The 18646-nt window shown below is 38.6% G+C and overlaps 1 protein-coding gene across 1 annotated transcript in view; it reads right to left on the minus strand.

Annotated features, from left to right (window-relative positions):
- Positions 1-86: 86 nt before the first annotated feature.
- epha4l (eph receptor A4, like) overlaps positions 87-18646 on the minus strand; it is a 50303-nt gene continuing 31743 nt past the window's right edge. The window contains exons 5-17 of the mRNA XM_067451280.1: positions 15765-16100; positions 12333-12457; positions 11947-12106; positions 10741-10855; positions 10100-10152; positions 9902-10015; positions 9638-9823; positions 5693-5754; positions 4725-4934; positions 4139-4288; positions 3746-3939; positions 1579-1740; positions 87-1481 (exon numbers count right to left, since the gene is read on the minus strand). Coding sequence (XP_067307381.1) covers positions 1367-1481; positions 1579-1740; positions 3746-3939; positions 4139-4288; positions 4725-4934; positions 5693-5754; positions 9638-9823; positions 9902-10015; positions 10100-10152; positions 10741-10855; positions 11947-12106; positions 12333-12457; positions 15765-16100 — 1982 coding nt within the window. The 3' untranslated portion in view covers positions 87-1366. The remainder of the gene's footprint in view (positions 1482-1578; positions 1741-3745; positions 3940-4138; positions 4289-4724; positions 4935-5692; positions 5755-9637; positions 9824-9901; positions 10016-10099; positions 10153-10740; positions 10856-11946; positions 12107-12332; positions 12458-15764; positions 16101-18646) is intronic.

Here is an 18646-nt window from a genome sequence, read left to right on the forward strand (position 1 = left end):
ATATGCATTTTTACTCTTGATACATAGAGTGCCAACTACAAACAATCTCTTTGAAATTTTATTTTATGAACTAGATACAAAAAAGGTCATAAATAAAGCTCATAAGTTAGGTGCACCTAAAGGTGGAAATACAGAAACTGTGAAATTAAGATTCCTCAACATGTTACCAAATCATTCTTAAATGTACTGCTGTTTTACAATGTTAAATTTACTGCAACATGAATATTATGCTCACTGTGAAAATTAAATACATCTTTATGCACATGTAAAGGAAAAAAGGAAGAAGAATCGGAAGCTGTACATGGAAACGGCTGCTGGCATTTTGTACACCATGAAGAAAAACAATTAAAAACTATCGTATGTACATACAAAATCCTCGATTATGTACAGTGAAAAAAAGTTTCAAAAAATAGATCTGTGTCTATGAAGTTCTTGCAATGATTCAGCAGTTTTGAACATTTTATCAAATTACATACACAGATTGAATTATTTGCACGACCTCTGGTTGTAGATTCAATGGTACTCAAAAGGTAGAGACATTGAAGTAAATTAAATGAAACTGAAAAGAGGAGGAAACAAAACAAGACTGAAGGATTGACAAAAAGAAACCAGGAAGAGTCGCCAGCTTAAGTCATTTACTTTGCTACTTAAAAAAATGCAAAGATTGGATACACGAAACATGAGTAACTCGAGACTAAACCTTATCTGGATCTATCTTCTCATTCCCTTTATTTTATTATTAATTTTTTTCAACAAATAAAGCAATGCAGTTTTCCATTCAGCAATGCCTCTGAAAGCTCCATCTGGCCTTCATAAAACAAACACACACGGCCAAAAGGTCTGTTAGATTAGTTTACAATGTCTCAATCTCCAGAGGCAAAAGATCTGTTTGAATAAAATGCTCAAATTTGATCCATAGGGAACGATTCCTTCCTGCTGATGACGAGCGGCCATCCTGAAAAGATCCTGAGGAGAAAAAGCGTCATGGTCTGTTTGCACTTAGTTCAAATGGTTCTTTCCACTTCCACAAGGAGGACACTTCCCAAACTTTCTCCTGTCAAAAAATACTGCCTCGCTGCCTGGATCAAGAGGGTCAGAAACATCTCATCTGGAGAGACACTAAGTCATTTTAATTGTCGGCAAAAGGCCAGTTGAAAAATCCGTAGACATCATGAAGACAATCAGGGAGGAAAATAAAGAAATTCCGCATAAAAGCACAAAGCGGTCCAGAAAAGTGCAGTTTAGCTCATTCATTCTGAACTTCATACCGTTCATATTCCATTAAAGTGCAAGAGTGAAATATTCCATCCCTGTTGTAATTCATGCTAACCAACATGAGGCCTTATTTTTTTCCCTTCGTCACAGATCAGACAGGAATCTTTTTGTCTTGTCTCCGATGCATTCCAGACAATAAATCCTGCACGCTGCTCAGGATCTTCCTCTGATGTGCGCTACTCGAGATTCCCATTTTGCCCAGATCCCTGTAAAAGAGCAGCACAGGGGATTTTTGGTAAGCTTAAGTCATCTTCAAGCTCATCAGGATGTGTAATTAGGTGTGTAATGTGTTGTGATGCTCACTCGTGACTCATGGGTATGACGCTCTCTAAGCTGCAGTATCCTGCTGTGCTGAAGTTTTCTCTGTATTGCTCAAGTCCAATGATTTTCAGCCATTCGTCCACAGAACTTAAAGAGGGGGCGGAGCCTTCAGAGGGGGCGTGGTGAAGCGTGGATGGGTGGGGCCTGAGGACAACAACATTATATATATTATTCCAGAGAAAAATTAAGTTGTTAAGTTTTGATACTCTTATAGAGATTACATTTCTAAAAATGCCCCTTAAAAGAAAAGGAAAACATGATTAAACTTTATAAAGGAACTTCTTTTAATCTTGATCTTAATTTTTATATGCAAATGGCCAAAAGCATATTTTAGGGTTCAGAAAGAAACATACACAACTGTTTACAGTTTGGGGTCGGTGAGATTTTTTCATTTGTGTGTGAGTCTTTTATGCTCACCAATGCTGCATTTGTTTCATTAATAATTGTGAAATATACATTTTTTAAAGAATCTTTTACTTGAAAGCCACATTTCTAGCATCTGTAAAAGACTATTCTACCATCTTAAAAATATATCTAAATTACAGCACATGCTTTTTAATGAGAAATGCTGAATAGTTAGTTAATGTGTGCATGACCTCAAGGCTAGATTATTGTAATGCTCTACTGGGTGCCCTGCTCGCTTAATAAATAAACTGCAGCTGGTCCAAAACGCAACAGCTCAAGTTCTTACTGCTTACTACTTACAAAGCACTACCTGAACGAGCTGTGCAACAGTCTTCCTAGAATGGTTTAGGAAGCAAACACATTTTGTCAGCTTAAAGGGTTACTTCAGCGATTAGCAATTGGCTTTGTATCAGTAGAAAACCTGGAGCATATTCGAATGATCGTGGTCCCCCCACTCATATCCCCCTGAGATGAGAGATTTATGCATTTTATTTCTGGGAAAATTATTCCAGTGACGCAAATATCGTCGATTTGTGTCATCGGTAAAATGCTTGGCCAGATACTAAAGACTACAGCCAGCAGAGGGAGCTATTTCCGCATGTTTTCAACTCGCACATGGGGGATGGGGTCGCACTCACAGCTCAGCTCGCAGCCGCAGGCATTCATGGAAACGGTGTGGCCGGCGGAGCAAAGTGCTCCGCTGAGAACTACTGCCGCGAGCGTGGACGCGTTGACCTCAGCTCTCATCACGAGAGCTCATTTAGCTCATCACGATGAGTGTAATATGACTCCTGCTGCGTTTGTGCTGACACTCCCTCAGTGGCTAAATCACATTATATTGAACAGACACGTTCAGTTTTTAATTGTAGTGTCTGTTCTCTAACTGAACTGATTTTATGAAGATGAATGCGGTGGTGAGAAAGTAAAAGTGATTCAGTAGCGGTGGCTTTGGGAATGGCCTCACAGGGCAGCGAAGCATTCTGGGAATTGTAGTCTTTCATCCCCATGAGACAAATACACTTTCTGTCTTTTCTCAGTCTAGAAAGCACTAAATTCAAAAATAATTTCACATTTCTACTACATTAATGACCCAGTTTAAATACAGATTCATCTTCCCAGCGCTGAAGTACCCCTTTAAGGACATGCAACAGGAACGAGTACAATTGACAATGGAAGGCGAGGAGACTTGCACATGGTAAGCTGATGAGTTGATTTATGATTCATGAAGCGTTTTTAATGTGCTTCTGTTCATAGAGATTTTAAGATAGATTCTGATGCTTTTTTGGGTCAGGTAGAATCTGCGATCAGCTTTGCTGACTTCCATGGATGCAATATGATGTGTTTTACACCAGCTGACAGCCTGCGGTGTTGAAATACTATAGGGTAAACTGGCAAAGTGTGTTATCGCACAGACCAAAACAAAAACAAACATTCCAACACGGACACACATTTCAAAGTAGAATAACTGGCTGTAGAATAGTTTTTCGGAGAAACGAGTAGGTGAACTCAGAATGTTTCCCAAATATCTACAAACATATGATGGTATTTTTACGCTTTAGTACAGTCAAAAACGTACATACGGCACCTTTAAATCCAAACAGCCACTTTTATTTTGGCCAGGCAGGCATCTACAAAATGCCATATTTTAGGATTTGTACCAAAATATACTCAAAGTAGCAAAAATAATATAAAAGTAAAGTCGCAACAAGAATGAATAAAGCTGTGAGAGTATCTGTATGTGCACCTGCTGGCGTCTCCTGCCGTCCTCTTGAGCGTGGCAGGATTTCGTATGAGTTTGTCCAGCATGTTGACTATCTGGCTGAATTTGGGTCTGTCTGCACGTTCCCTCATCCAGCACTCCAGCATGAGCTGATGCAGAGCCAGCGGGCACTCCATGGGCGGCGGCAACCGGTAGCCTTCCTCTATTGCCTTTATCACCTAGGAAACAGAGGAGAGGAAATGAGTGGCTGATCTTGCTGAACTACCGCATTCATTTGGTTTGTATAACTTGGCATGGCACACAATAGCACGATAAAGCAAAGTATTAATACTTTGCTAAGCGTACCATGGGAACGCCAGCACTGAAGGCACGTCAAGCTCTCGTAATTAATTAGATTTGTGGTGCAGTGCCACTTACATCCTGGTTGCTCATGTCCCAATATGGCCGTTCGCCATATGACATCACTTCCCACATGACGACGCCGTAACTCCACACATCACTGGCCGAGGTGAACTTCCTGTACATGATGGCTTCTGGAGCTGTCCAGCGGATTGGAATCTTTCCTCCCTGGGATTGACAGCTTCATGTTACTGGCAATATTAACATCTCTTTCTAAACAGAATTACAGCCCGTTCACACTAAGAATGAGATCTATAAAGATAGATAATGTGGATGCTAATATTGTTAAAGCAGAATGAATTCTGATTTGCTGTCTGTTTTTATCCTTCATCAGCTGGAAATCTTTCTGAAAGTGATTCCAATGATATTATTGTTATAGCCGTCTCTGCTATTATTTCATATTTAAAACAATTTATAGAACTACATATTTATCGTCATCGTCACAGTTATCATCATCGGCGTGAACAGGCCATTATGCAACAGTAAATTCTGGTCCACAATTTTGAATAAGTTATATCAACGTTAACTAATACGACCTCATTGTAACTTGTTAATGTTACCTATAAGTGTGACATTGTATATGAATAAATGTTAACCCTCTTACCCTGGTAGTATACGCTCCTTCTGGTTCATCTTCAAGCACTCTGGACATCCCAAAATCTGAGACTTTGCACACTAGGTTGCTGTTTACTAGGATGTTCCGTGCTGCGAGGTCCCTGTGAACGTAACTCATGTCCGACAGATATTTCATACCAGACGCGATTCCTCTCAGGATGCCCACAAGCTGAATAACGGTGAAGCGGCCGTCATTCTTCTGAAAGAGAAAGAAACACTTCAGACCTGAATAGTGACTCCATGACAAGAATCAAAGTTGCTCTATTTGCGATTGTTCTTGTATTGCTAAAAGTTTTTGGGATGCCTGCCTTTACATGCACATGAACTTTAATGACATCCCATTCTTAATCCGTAGGGTTTAATATGGAGTTGGCCCACCCTTTGCAGCTATAACAGCTTCAACTCTTCAGGGAAGGCTTTCCAAAAGGTTTATGGGAATATTTGACCATTCTTCTAGAGCGCATTTGTGAGGTCAGGCACTGATGTTGGACAAGAAGGCCTGGCTCTCAGTCTCCGCTCTAATTCATCCCAAAGGTGTTCAGTCGGGTTGAGGTCAGCAGGCCAGTCAAGTTCCTCCACACCAAACTCACTCATCCATGTCTTTATGGACCGACGCTTTGTACCCTGGTGTGCAGTCATGTTGGGACAGGAAGGGGCCATCCCCAAACTGTTCCCACAAAGTTGAGGTCATGAAATTGTCCAAAATGTCTTGGTGTGCTGAAGCTTTAAGAGCTCCTATCTATCTATCTATCTATCTATCTATCTATCTATCCATCCATCCATCCATCCATCCATCCATCCATCCATCCATCCATCCATCCATCCATCCATCCATCCATCCATCCATCCATCCATCCATCCAATGATTTTCACAATCTGAAATTTGAAAATGAATGTAGAATTTCATAATTTCAATGTAAAACAAGACACTGTATAGACAGACAAACAGAATCTTACCCGGAGAAACATGTCCAGTGAGCCATTCTCCATATACTCAGTGATAATCATAACTGGCTTGCCTGCAATGAAAGCGAGAGAAAAAAGGAACAATTAAACTAAATAAATTCAAGTTTCCACAATTTTTTTTTTTTTTAAATACAACAAATCTACCCTGAACAATTTGCTTTGTAATACATCATGTTAATGCCTTCATAGGATGAATCATTTTGTTGTATTCCTCATTTGTAAGTTGGTTTGAATAAAGGCATCTGCAAATTAAAAACATGTAAATCTACCTAACGAGCACTAAACCTTGCCTACTGACAGTATTTGAATGCCAGAGATGTATTGGGCGCTTGCAACATGTCGCACAATCGCACAAATCTCAGTGTCAACCAACCAGATGTAAACACTAGGCACAGAACATGAATATCAGAATCAACACACACTCACAGGCCTGCTGATTGACACTCAGCCAATGCTCCTTTCTTAGCGAGGAAGTGCGGTAAATAAAGCTCAACCAGACACATTGTCGGCCATCTTTGTTAGGCTGGCCTTTCTGATGACCTTGAAGTGAGTTTGACTGACAGCTCCTCCAGAGGGCCTGAGGAGCAGGTGACCTCTGACCCCTCCCACTCACTGTCTGACTTTCCCAGACCCGCCCCTTTCCACCCACCCTATTAGAATGCTAATGAAGTATTTACTGATTTTTTCAAGTTTCGCGTGTATGGTTGTGCCAACATGTGTGTAAGCTTGACAATGAACTCTGCAAGACGAGGGTTAAAATCTTCATCAAAACATAAATATTTTCCTCATAACTAAAACCTCATAACTAAAACAAAAACACCAAAAGTATTGATTACTTACTTTCGAAACATTTTAAACAAGAGAACCAGAAGTCATACGTCAAATAATCTAAAAGAAATGCTGTTGAATCATTGATGAGAGATACCGAGAGGCCCAGCAATCCCACACTACCTTATTTACATATTTAGATTCACTTCATACTCATTTACATTATGCAAATGAAGCATTCAACTCTATTAACTCTGCTGTAACACAAAGCAGGAGACTTAAGACGGCTTTATAGTTTCTTGGGGACATTTATGAGCTAAAATTAAATTAAACATTGACAGTGCTGGCTGGTATTCACCGGTTAGAAATGTCTCCCACCAATTTAATTTACTAAGGAATTATAAATCAGTTTTGATGTCACCTGCTGCTCAAGACATGAGACAAGAGCCTTTTTTTGAGTGTGGGAAATAAACACATACATATACGTTATTAACATACAAACAGAAACTGTTATATAACAATATAATTTAAAAATAAATACATGTATTATTGTATATTCAAATATATGTCCGTGCATGGTGATTTTAACCAACAACATACATAAAAAGATATTGTATTATATATACAATTTCTTTAAAAAAAAAAAAAAAAAAAAAAAAAAAAAAAAAAATTATATATATATATATATATATATATATATATATATATATATATATATATATATATATATACACTACACACAATTTGTCAATATACACACATACATACATATATAAATTAATTCAACCTACAAAAATCTTTACTTATTTATTTATTATCACATTCTAAGTGATTCTTATTCTTAAGGATGAACTAATGCTGGTTTGTTAAACATGAAATGACCGCTTAAAAAATAAATGGAAAATTAAAAGTAGAAGGAAAGCCAAGACGAATAAGAAGCCAAATGTGTAGTGTGTGAAGGTTAACTTTCTCTGTCTCTCACACACACACACACACACACACACACACACACACACACACACACACACACACAAACAGCAGTGGCTGTAGGTTAGGGATATAGGGTGACACTCTAACCCCCAAACACATTTAGGTCCGACGACGTGATTAATGAGTCTGCTGTGCTTTTTAGCTCACATTAGCCCTCCAGAGCGGCCCGCTCCATCTGGAGACCACAAGGGTGAGTGTGTGTGCATCACACAGCAGTTTTTGTCAGGACACGCTCAGCAAGCAAACACACTGATAAGCTGGACATGCATACATAAACACACACGACCATTAGCACATCAAAAGAAAAACGACATCACCAGTCTGTTTCTTCAGGGCTTTAAGCCTACTTAATATCCAGACTTTTGACCATGTAGTGTTCTGGATAGGGTTGCACCGGCCGATCGTAAGTTCTTAAATTGGAGCGTAAAATCCAAGGCTTAGCAACTTCTAGCTTTTAATTACTAACTACTATGTACTTCATTTGGTTGCTCCATTTGTTCTTAAAGAGATAGTTCACACAAAAATGAAAAGTATCCCATGATTTGCTCACCCTCGAGCCATAGGTGTATATGACTTTCTTCTTTTTCTTCACATATGGCCAGACGGCTGTTATGGAAGCCAGTGATTATAGTTTATACATTTATAAATATGGATATTTTTCTAAGAAAAAAACATTACTTCGCTTCAGAAAGCCTTTATTGACGCACTAGACCCGTGTGGAGTACTGTTGGGTTTTTTTGGGCTTCAAAATCTAAGGTACCATACAGTGTTATTATAAAGCTGGGACGAGCCATGACATATTTTAATATAACTCAGAGTGTGTCTGACTGAAATAAGAATGTCATATACACCTAGGATGGCTTGAGGGGGAGTAAATCATGGGCTCATTTACATTTTTGAGAGAACTATCCCTTTAAGGCAGAAAGTAGCTTGAAGGTCGTAAGCTCTCCGTAATGTAGTCACATAATATGATGTTTACCCTCAATGATCCAACAGCAGACTTCAAATACTTGAGCAGATGTTGTGTTTAAATGCTGTGGATTTAATTAATCCTTGATTAAAGCAGTTTTACCTCGCATAACAAATAGTAAAAATATGTTTCCATTAAATACAATACTACTTAAAGGGTCACGAATTGAGAAATACAATTTTTCTTGATCTTTCAACATACAGTCAAAACAAACATTATTCAGACACCAGATGTAATGTTTTAAAAGTGGCTGCAGGACACTATAGATCATTTATGTGCAGTGAGGATAGCAAAATAAAGTAAACTGTGACATTACACCCCAAAATTCTTCATACCAGTAAAATTGATTAAAATGTGAGTTTGATCAGGGTTGGAGCTAAACTCTGCAGGACAGTGCCTCTCCAGGACCATTGAACTATAGAGGTCATTATACTCTAAAATACTATGAAAATAATATCCTGCACATTTAAAAACTCAAAACTATGGAAGCTTTTTTCTGTCATGGAATAAAACAATTTAAAAGAAAATTGCGACTTTATATCAAGCAATTCTGACTTTATAACAAGCAATTCTAAGACAAAAAGTCTGAATAATGAAATAAAGCTTTTTTAATTTTTTAATCTGTGGCAAGAACATTTCCATACAAAACTTCCAAAAAACAGCTTTTATTGAAACTAAGCAGTTTGTCTCCGTATGACATCGTTGTGCAACGAAAGACCTCCTCTGTAGAAGATTAACGCCTACTTCTACATCATTGCCTCTCTAGCCCCGCCCACTGATCTGCCCAAGTAGTAGGAGGTGAGTTAATCCGTAACAATAATGACTGTATCCATGATGGTAATCCATATGACCCCAGTGGAAAATCCATATCTTCTGAAGTGAAACAATAGGTGTATGTAAGAACAAAACTAATAGTTTCAACTATAAATTGTCACTTCCGAACTACGGTCATACGAAAAAACCCAAGAGTCAACTGAGCATCAACTAACCCAATTACTTTTATTATATGTGCTCACAAAGATTTATTATTTTCATAAACATCTTAGTTTGTGTTCATCTGTAGAAAGAAAGTCATATACATCAGGGATGGGAATTTTTATTTATGGGTGAACTACCCCTTTAAGGCAAGTCAAACCTCATGAAAACATTGCAATATAAAAACGACTGCAGAAGACAAATAGGAGCCCTTGGTGTCAGCTTTGACTTACATTTGGTGACCACGCCCTCCAGGTGAATGATATTGGGATGGTCAAACTGGCCAATGACACTGGCCTCGCTCAGGAAGTCCAGCCTCTGCTGCTCGGTAAACCCCGCCTTCAGCGTCTTGATGGCCACGCAGATCTCACGCTTCCCAGGAAGTTTCAGACGACCGCTGCACACCTCGCCAAACTCACCTGCAGAGACAGGAAGTGACATTTACAAGCATCTCTCATCAATAGATGACATGCTGAAGACACGAAAGGTTAACGTACCGATGCCGATCACCTTCTCGATCTTGATACAGGAGGTGTTGATTTCCTTAGCGAACTCCCTGATGGCCTGGTTGGGGTCTTCATAGGTGAAAGGGTCCACATATATTCTCACCCCTGCCGGCACATCAACAGAAGGTTTGAGGGTGGAAAATTGCCTTTTTTGTTCCAGCTGTGGACTAACGACAGGTGTTTGCTTACCTGGCTTTGGGTTTTTATCCTCGGCCTGTTTAGTTTTGCTGTATTTGCTCCTCCTGAGAAGAAAAAAATCAGCATTTATTCTTTTATTTGTCTATCACAATGTTATTTTATCATTATTGGATCCTATTATAATATTTATTAATATTGCAAATTAGGTTTTATACATATTTAATTTTTATTATTTTATATATTTAATCACATGTAAAACCGCCAAACTGCTGAAATCATTGGCGAGCCGAATCATGACTCAATACGCTGATTCATAACGTCCAAAATTTTTTTTTGAAATCGGTAGTCGTTATTTAATTTTTTTGCGCACACAAACTATTCTTGTTGCTTCATAAAATGATTGTAGAGCCGCTGTAGTGAGATGGGCTTTGTAACGACGTCTTTAGTGCCTTTTATGGGTCTTGAGAGAGGAAATGACATTGGTGTCAATGAAGGCCTTTCTGAGCCATCGGATTTCACCAAAAATATCTTCATTTGTGTTCCGAAGATGAACGGAGGTCTTTCAGGTGTCGAACGACATTAGGGTAAGTAATTAATGACAGAATTTTTATTTTTGGGTGAACTAACCCTTTAAAAGTTTTAGTTTACACTATCAAAACTTGTTATGGAAAAAATAGCAGATGTTCTGTCACCTTTTGGTGATGATGAAGGTAATGATGAGGATGAGGAGGAGAACAACACCACATCCGGCCACCAGCAGCAGCAGCACGGCAGAGCTCATGACTCCTCCTACAACAGGAGCTGCGACTGAGAGAGACACAAACACTGCATTCATATACATTCATAAAAAAGTGCCAGGAAGAAGCTAAAAAATAAAACATTTTGATCTCACTATGAAAAACTGTTTAAAGAACCTGTGTCACAAAAAAGAATCTTCTGAACAACAAAGGTTCTGAATGGAACCATAAAGCCAAAAAAGAACCTAGTGCTGCACGATTATTCAAAATAAAACCCAAATCGTGATATGGTTAAGGGGAATTATCAAAACGATTTATTTAAATAAATAAATGTGGTGCGTGTTTCAGAGTGAAGCGCAGAGCTGTGTTCATTTACACATGATCCGGAGTTTTTAGTGTCTTGACTCATAGTAAATGCTGCTCTAGATGAACTCATCTCTGCAGTTTGGGTCGTTTATAACATGCATTTATGAACAGAACGTGTGCCAAACCCTTTTCCCAAACTTGTAATGAGAAGCGCTTATAAATTGGCTGTTTGCTGCTGTTTTCCGACAAAATAAAAGCTTAATGAATTAACACTTTAAAATGAAGAAATTTCAGAGAGCCATAAAAATTACAGTTGTAATTTCAAAATTAATATTTATTATATTATTGTTTTCTTTAATGTGTTATTTAACAGTGAAATATCGCAATAGTGATATTTCTTATTTTGTTACTACTTTTATTTAGTAATAATAGTAAAAATAATATCAAAACTATTAATAATTATTATTATTTTATATTTATATTGGTAGGACTTTAGTTTAGGGACCAATTTTTACTATCAACAAGTTGCTTATCATGCATATTACTATAATATTGGCTGTTTATAAAGCACATATTAATGCCTTATTCTGCATGACCTTATTTTACAACCCTTAATCCTACCAATACCTAAACTTAAAAATTACTTTCCTAACTATTATTACTAAGCAGTAATTAGGAGTTTATTGAGGCAAAAGTCATAATAAATAGTAAGATTTGGACCCTATTCTAAAGTGTGACCTTTTTCTTAAATGTCAGTCCTAAAGTGTTTCATATCAGTTCAGTCAGCCTCTAATGCCAGTGACTAGCAACAAAACAGATTTAGAATTTATCATTATAAATATTTTATTCACCCACCAGTGTTGGTGCTGAACTCGAAGGGGGCGCTGAACTCTCCGTAGCCCGCGGCGGTGCGTGCGCGCACGTGAAACACGTAGGAGGTCAGCGGCGTCAGATCTTTAATATCAGTATTACGAGACATCGTCTTTACAATGCGATAACTCCTCTCATTCTGATCCTGAGATTTATAAAGAAAGAAAGAGACAGAGAACGGAAGACAAGAGGAAGGTAAGAGGTCAGTAGGGGGACGTTTGAGGGCTATTTTAACTCCAATAAAACTTCACTTCCTGTTTGTCCAGACAGCAAGTGTCCACAGGGGATTGCTATACATTATCTTAAAGGAACAGTCCACCCTAAAATTATAATTCTGTCATTGTGAAAAAAAGATGTTTCCCATTATTCACCTTCTCGTAGTATTTAACCTCGTATTCCAGTATGACACCGTTGGGCTTCTCGGGCTCGTCCCAGAACAGAGAGAGCGTGTGGCGGGTGATGTCCTTACTCTCAACAGTCATGACTGTAGAAGGAGCTGAAGAGAGACAAAAAGATTTAATATATTTAAAAAAAGGTTTATGTTTACTAAATTGTACTTTTGTCAGGTTTTCCTGAGACATCTGTTTTTCTTTTATCACATCAGAAACAAACAGAGAGTGACAGGATAAACCCAGAGGACAAGGAGACCTTTCTTCTTCTAAACTGTGGATTTGGAGTTAAGACCGCTATTGTCTGTTTGGTTTTTTCCCCCCCCAAAGCTGTTTTTGTTGAGGGTGAGAAAGTCAAACAACACAGAATCAGAAACAACAGAGATCTGCGTCGTCTTCTCCGCTTTTCCAAAGACACATCACACAGAGTCGAGAACACAATAATAAAAGAGAAAAACAGCAAAAGAAAGTGAAAACAGATCTGAGGGATGTGAAGGAAGAAGAAGAAAAAAAATCTCCATGTATTAGTTTCCTCTACCAAACAGAACGACTCCAGATATCAAAACCACAGAACGCTTGCCACATTTCCACACAATTCAGATGCTGTCTTTGGCGAAGTCCTACACATCCCCTTCTGTGTATTTTGGCTAATTAAGGGTGTTGGTTAAGTCAAGCATGAGTATTAGCATTGCTCATATTTGCCGTTGAACGAACTTCCAACTCGAAAGCCTCTTAATATTTTCAGAAAATGTGGAGTTTTGACTTCACATCCATGTTTTAGGAGACTGAAAACCAAAGAAAAGTAAACATTAAAAATATTTTCAAATGCACCGTATAAATCACCCAAATTCAGAGATGAAGTTCGCATGGAGCTGCTTTCACTGTGAATCGAGCCACTCTGACACGCTGAACCCACAGGATCATGAGCTGCTCATGTGTAAATAAACACAGTGCTGCACTTCACTCTGAAACACGCGGTGCATATATTTCATTAAATCACAACCTTTGTGGTTTGATAATCAAAGTCATATCACGATTTCAGCTTTATTTTGATTAGTCTTGTAGCCTTAGTGTTGGGATTTAAAAATTGATTTCAATTCTGTAATCGGATACTTAAGGTCAGGAATTGGATACTTGTTATGTTGCACCACTTAACTTTAAACACAGATTAACCATGTAAAAAGATTAGTGCAACCCACCCTTAAAATGCCTTAATGCACTATAACAGCGATATTAAAAGATTAAATTCAGTTCTTCACCTTTTTGATGATGCATACTATATACAGGTGAGTAGATGAACCAATAATATGAACGCAATGCGTTTTCTTTATAACAGTTTTCAATGGGAAAAACACTTCACGAGAAACCTTGCGTTGCACTAATATTCTGTGTTATCTTTATTGCAATCAAAATCGATAAGAATCGGAATCAGAATTGTTCAAATTCAAACGATACCCAACCCTATGTAGCCCTCACATCTAGACCCCCCACATTCAGCATAGAAAATGTACAAAAAGTGCACGGATTTATTGTTGGCCTCTCTATAAGCATCCTAAATTCAAGTGCTAAAGCTAGAGTTTCATGCATTAGCGAGTGTGTTACTGTTAAACAATTCGATCCCCCGCCAGCTGTAGCAGCAGCTCGACGGCGGTCCTCTTCCATCTCACAGATCCGTCTTCTTCTGCCAGACCCGACAGACTAAACGTGATTTAGGGGCGTCCCTCAGGGGGACTCGGAGACGACCCCCTCCAGCCAAAAACACAAGGGGTCACCGCCCCCCTTCAACCACCTAACACACTCATCCCTAACACACATCCATCATGCCGTCTGCTCTGACAGATATGGGCCGTAATGGAGTTGTGGGTGTGTGTGTGTCTGGCTGAGATAACGTTAAAGGAAAGATGAGAATCTGCACTCGTTCATCGTTAACACTCGAGCTATAAGATTTATGTTAAGATTTAGTAAAAATGATTTAGGAACATCATACTATACAGTGTGCTTTGTTAAGGCCTTTAGTGCATGCTGGGATAGTCAGAATTTGCATACACATTTTAAAAATACATTTTTTTTCATCATATTGTTTTATAGAAATACAAAATATACGAAATGCAGCGTATCAGCAGTCAAGCCATATAGGTCTTCATTGCTCAAATACACATTTCACAGTTTTATAATAATACTTGATTACTGATCAGACTTAGAAAATAGGTTCTACTATTATTAGAGGCGTATGAATGATATGAAAAGTGAACATTGGTCTTTTTAATCACATCGATTAATACATTTTTACCATGGTTAAGGAAGTTTTACACAGCTTCCCTTTCCTTGAGACGTTTAAAATCTCTTTATCTGACTTTTTTTCTGTGACAGCAGGAATAAATTGTGTTGTCTATACGTATTAAACATAATTTCAGTAGCAACTACATTAAGTATATGTTAATTATTCTAAATATACCCACACGACTGCCCGCTGCACAACTAAGTAGGACAGAAGTATTCAGGTCTTCTGTTTTATAGCCAAAGGCACGTCAATGCATGACAAAACCCCACCCTTTCACACTACGCCCTACACCCTGAACTCCACACTCCGATCCCTCAGGCTGATTTACAGGCTTGGGTTGTCACAGAAAGTTCCGGATCTCCAGCTAACGCTCTATTCCGATGGAAACCCAAGACACCATCAAGAGCGCAGACCGCATATCACAAGTCGGCAATTACACACACACACTGTCATGAATCAAAATAGAGTGTATTTGACACTCTACATGTGTGTGTGTGTGTGTGTGTGTGTGTGTTTGTAATGGAGCACAAAGGTCATATGGAAGTTCTCCGTAGGTGATTAGGCGAGTGAAATTGAACCTTGTGAAATGTTTTCTCTGAAGATTAGGTGAGAAATATAGTGCACAACTGCTCAAAAGTTTTTGAAAGAAATCTCTTCTAGTTACCTAAGCTGCACTCCAAAAATACAGTAAAAGTGAAATTGAAATTATAATTTGTACACAAAAAAAAAATCTAGCTTTCATTTAAAATAGAAATCTTGGTAAAATTATAAACATCTTTAGTATCTATTTACTAACTGTTTTCAACATTGATATTAATCATAAATGTTTCTTGAGCAGCGAATCCTCATATTAGAATGATTTCTGAAGGATCGTAACACTGAAGACTGGAGTAATGATGCTGAAAATTCAGTTTTGATCACAGAAATAAATTACATTTTAAAATATATTACAATAGAAAACACTCATTTTAAATTGTAATAATATTTTAATTTTTTTTACTGTATTTTGGTCTAACTAAATGCAGTCTCGGTGAGCAGAACTTCTTTCCGAAACATTATGAATTATTTTGGCCAGCAGTCACATGCAAACATGACCCCTGATTAAATTTAAGCATGTTTGGACACACTCTCACCAGCTTGGTTGGTGGTGAGCGTGACGGACACGGCCTGCTCCAGGCTGGGGTTGTGTTTGGACACCCCGTTGACAGCCCAGATCTGGAAAGTGTAGTTGGTGTGCGCCTGCAGCTGATGAACGGACACCCGCGTGGAGCGCAGACTCAGGCGCTGTGGAGAGTATCGCACATCATCCCCACACAGCGCGCATCTCTGCGTGTCTCGCACACACTGCTTACACACCACGTTATAGGTGAGATCCTGACGGCCTCCGGAGGAGAGGGGCGGACTCCATTCCAACAGTACCGACGTCTCGTTGACATTAGATATCAGATTATGTGGAGCAGATGGAGGACCTGCAATGAACACAGAGAGATAGAGAGCTTTAGAGTCCATATTTTGAGTGCATATCCATCACATACAAATAGGTTGCTATTTCATTTAGCTAGAGATAGAATGGAAAATTGGTTTATTTTTGGTCCTGTTTAAACCTTGTATTAAAGGGGTGGTAAAACACGATTTCACTTTTCTAACTTTAGCTAGTGTGTAATGTTGCTGTTTGAACGTTCAAGGTTTAAAGCAAAGGGAGATATTTGTTTTTAAAAAATTCAATTTCTAAGGACTACAGCAAACAGCCGGTAGGGACTACAGACATTCCTCCAGGGTTGCTGACATCATTAACCGCAATATTTACATAAACCCCTCCTTTGACAATATTAAATAAGGGGGGCGAGGCCATTTTTTGAGTGTTGTTGCCGCAATGAACGAAACGCTTTCATTTTCATCCGGATTGCAGGTCCACTTTGTTCAGCCTTCTTAGGGACGGGGGAGTTAGGGATCAATGGTTAAAATGTATTTTTAACTCTGTCCCTCATAATTATTACCCAAATCTCGCTCTCTGTGCTGCACATTTTACAGAGGAAAGCTTCCACAATCTTCCTGAGTTCAATGCAGGATTCACACAAAGGCTTGTCCTGAAAGATGGAGCAGTTCCAACTTTAAAAATGGGCCACAACCTGTAAGTATGATTTATTTTCCGTCTATGTGTTTTCCTTTAATAGTTTGTATTGTTACTTGTACGTTGTAGCAAGAAAGTAAACAAATGACAACGCTGTTTGGCTCTGCAAGTTTGTTAAATGCTCATTCATACTTAAGGTTATCCGACAAAAACCTAACGCTACAAACTTTTTTTAAAATCTCAACAGCACACTTGGATTTAGTGTAAATTATTCTTTGATTAGAGCTTTTATGTATTGTTTATGTACATGCATGTTTTTCTACAGTCATGCTAAACATGGTTCTGTGTTTGATTTGGCTACTAGTAAAGCCAATGATTAGTGTTCGTTTTGGGTTAATAGTTCTTGCAAAATATATGTGGCTATAATCGTCCTAAAAATACAAAAGGTGCTATTCAGTAGCGATCATTATAGATCACTATACTATAGTTAGCGAATCACAACACACTGGGCCAGCTAGCCAATCTAAGACCACTGCGTATTTTTGAGGGACCGGCTTCATCGAACCCGGAAACCATCAGACCGTTTTTACAAGGAGGGACAGAGCAGTGTAGCCTGACAAGCCAAACCCACATCAAGATGTTTGGTCTGGAAAGTCACCATTGACAGCTCAATCCGAGGGGCGGGATAAACGGTTGTCTTTCAAACTCCCTCTGCACGCGATAGGATAGCGCTACAACCAACCAGAGCAACATGAAGGTGAAGCAGAGCTTGTTGATAGATTAAACATTCACCGTATCCAGTCGGCAAAACCCCGAACACATCTTCCCTTCTTAAGAATGACTTCAGTGCCGTTCTTTGTTCTTTTCTCAGAGAAAAGCTTAACTCCAAGTCTTCCAGAGTCGCGGTCAAAGCTGATTCAAAAGACCGCCGTTCATCAGTTTCTGTGTTTACTAGAAGCACGCAAACGCAACTCGGCCGTCATCATTATGGCCCCGCCCACCGACTCTATACACGATGTGATTGGCCCGCCCAGAGTTTGGGGATTACAGCTCAGAAGGGTTTTGAGAGTTGCTAGACGACACTCGCGGGCAGATTAGATTTGCTGCTGCTAGGGTGCATCTAGATTTCTAGGCTGAGTAGTGTAGAATAAAGGTAAAATATATGAAAAATGATGCAGTTTTTTAAAACAAAGCATGAACACATGTTACAGTGCACCTCACAAACACAATCAAGCCTTCGAAAGAATGTGTTTTACCACCCCTTTAAGATGCGTCCTGTTCGATCGGATCACAAGTGGATGATGCTAAACACAGGCGTAAATGAGGCCTAAAACGTTTTCCTGTCCACTTTCGACCACTTCCAGATGTACTCGCATTTGATGGATTGTTTTCATAGTGTAAACACTCATGTGTTTGAATGAGAGAACGAGACAGAATACGAGAAAAAAACAAGAACAGAAGGAAAGGACAAACAGCGTCTGTTATAGAAAGAAAGAAAGAAAGAAAGAAAGATAGAGCTGGTCATTAGTATGGGAGGGAGAGAGAGAGAGAGAGAGAGAGAGAGAGAGAGAGAGAGAGAGAGAGAGAGAGAGAGAGAGAGAGAGAGAGAGAGAGAGAGAGAGAGAGAGAGAGAGAGAGAGAGAGAGAGAGAGAGAGAGAGAGAGAGAGAGAGAGAGAGAGAATTTTTTTTTTTTTTTTTGAAATTCACAAAACTTTTATTTACAAAAAATCATTGTTGCAGAAACATATTATTAAAATAAAAAATAAACAAGAATTAAATAAATAAATAAACAAACAAACAAAAAACCGCCAGATAACTCAGATAACTAATACAATGTGAAAATCAAACCATCTTCAAATATTTGACATATAGCATCATTACAACACCAAATATTTTTAAAAGAAAGCAGATCACCAACATATCTATAGTAATAAAAATCAATT

This window comes from Pseudorasbora parva, chromosome 8, assembly GCF_024679245.1.
Source record: "Pseudorasbora parva isolate DD20220531a chromosome 8, ASM2467924v1, whole genome shotgun sequence".
Classification (NCBI taxonomy): domain Eukaryota; kingdom Metazoa; phylum Chordata; class Actinopteri; order Cypriniformes; family Gobionidae; genus Pseudorasbora; species Pseudorasbora parva.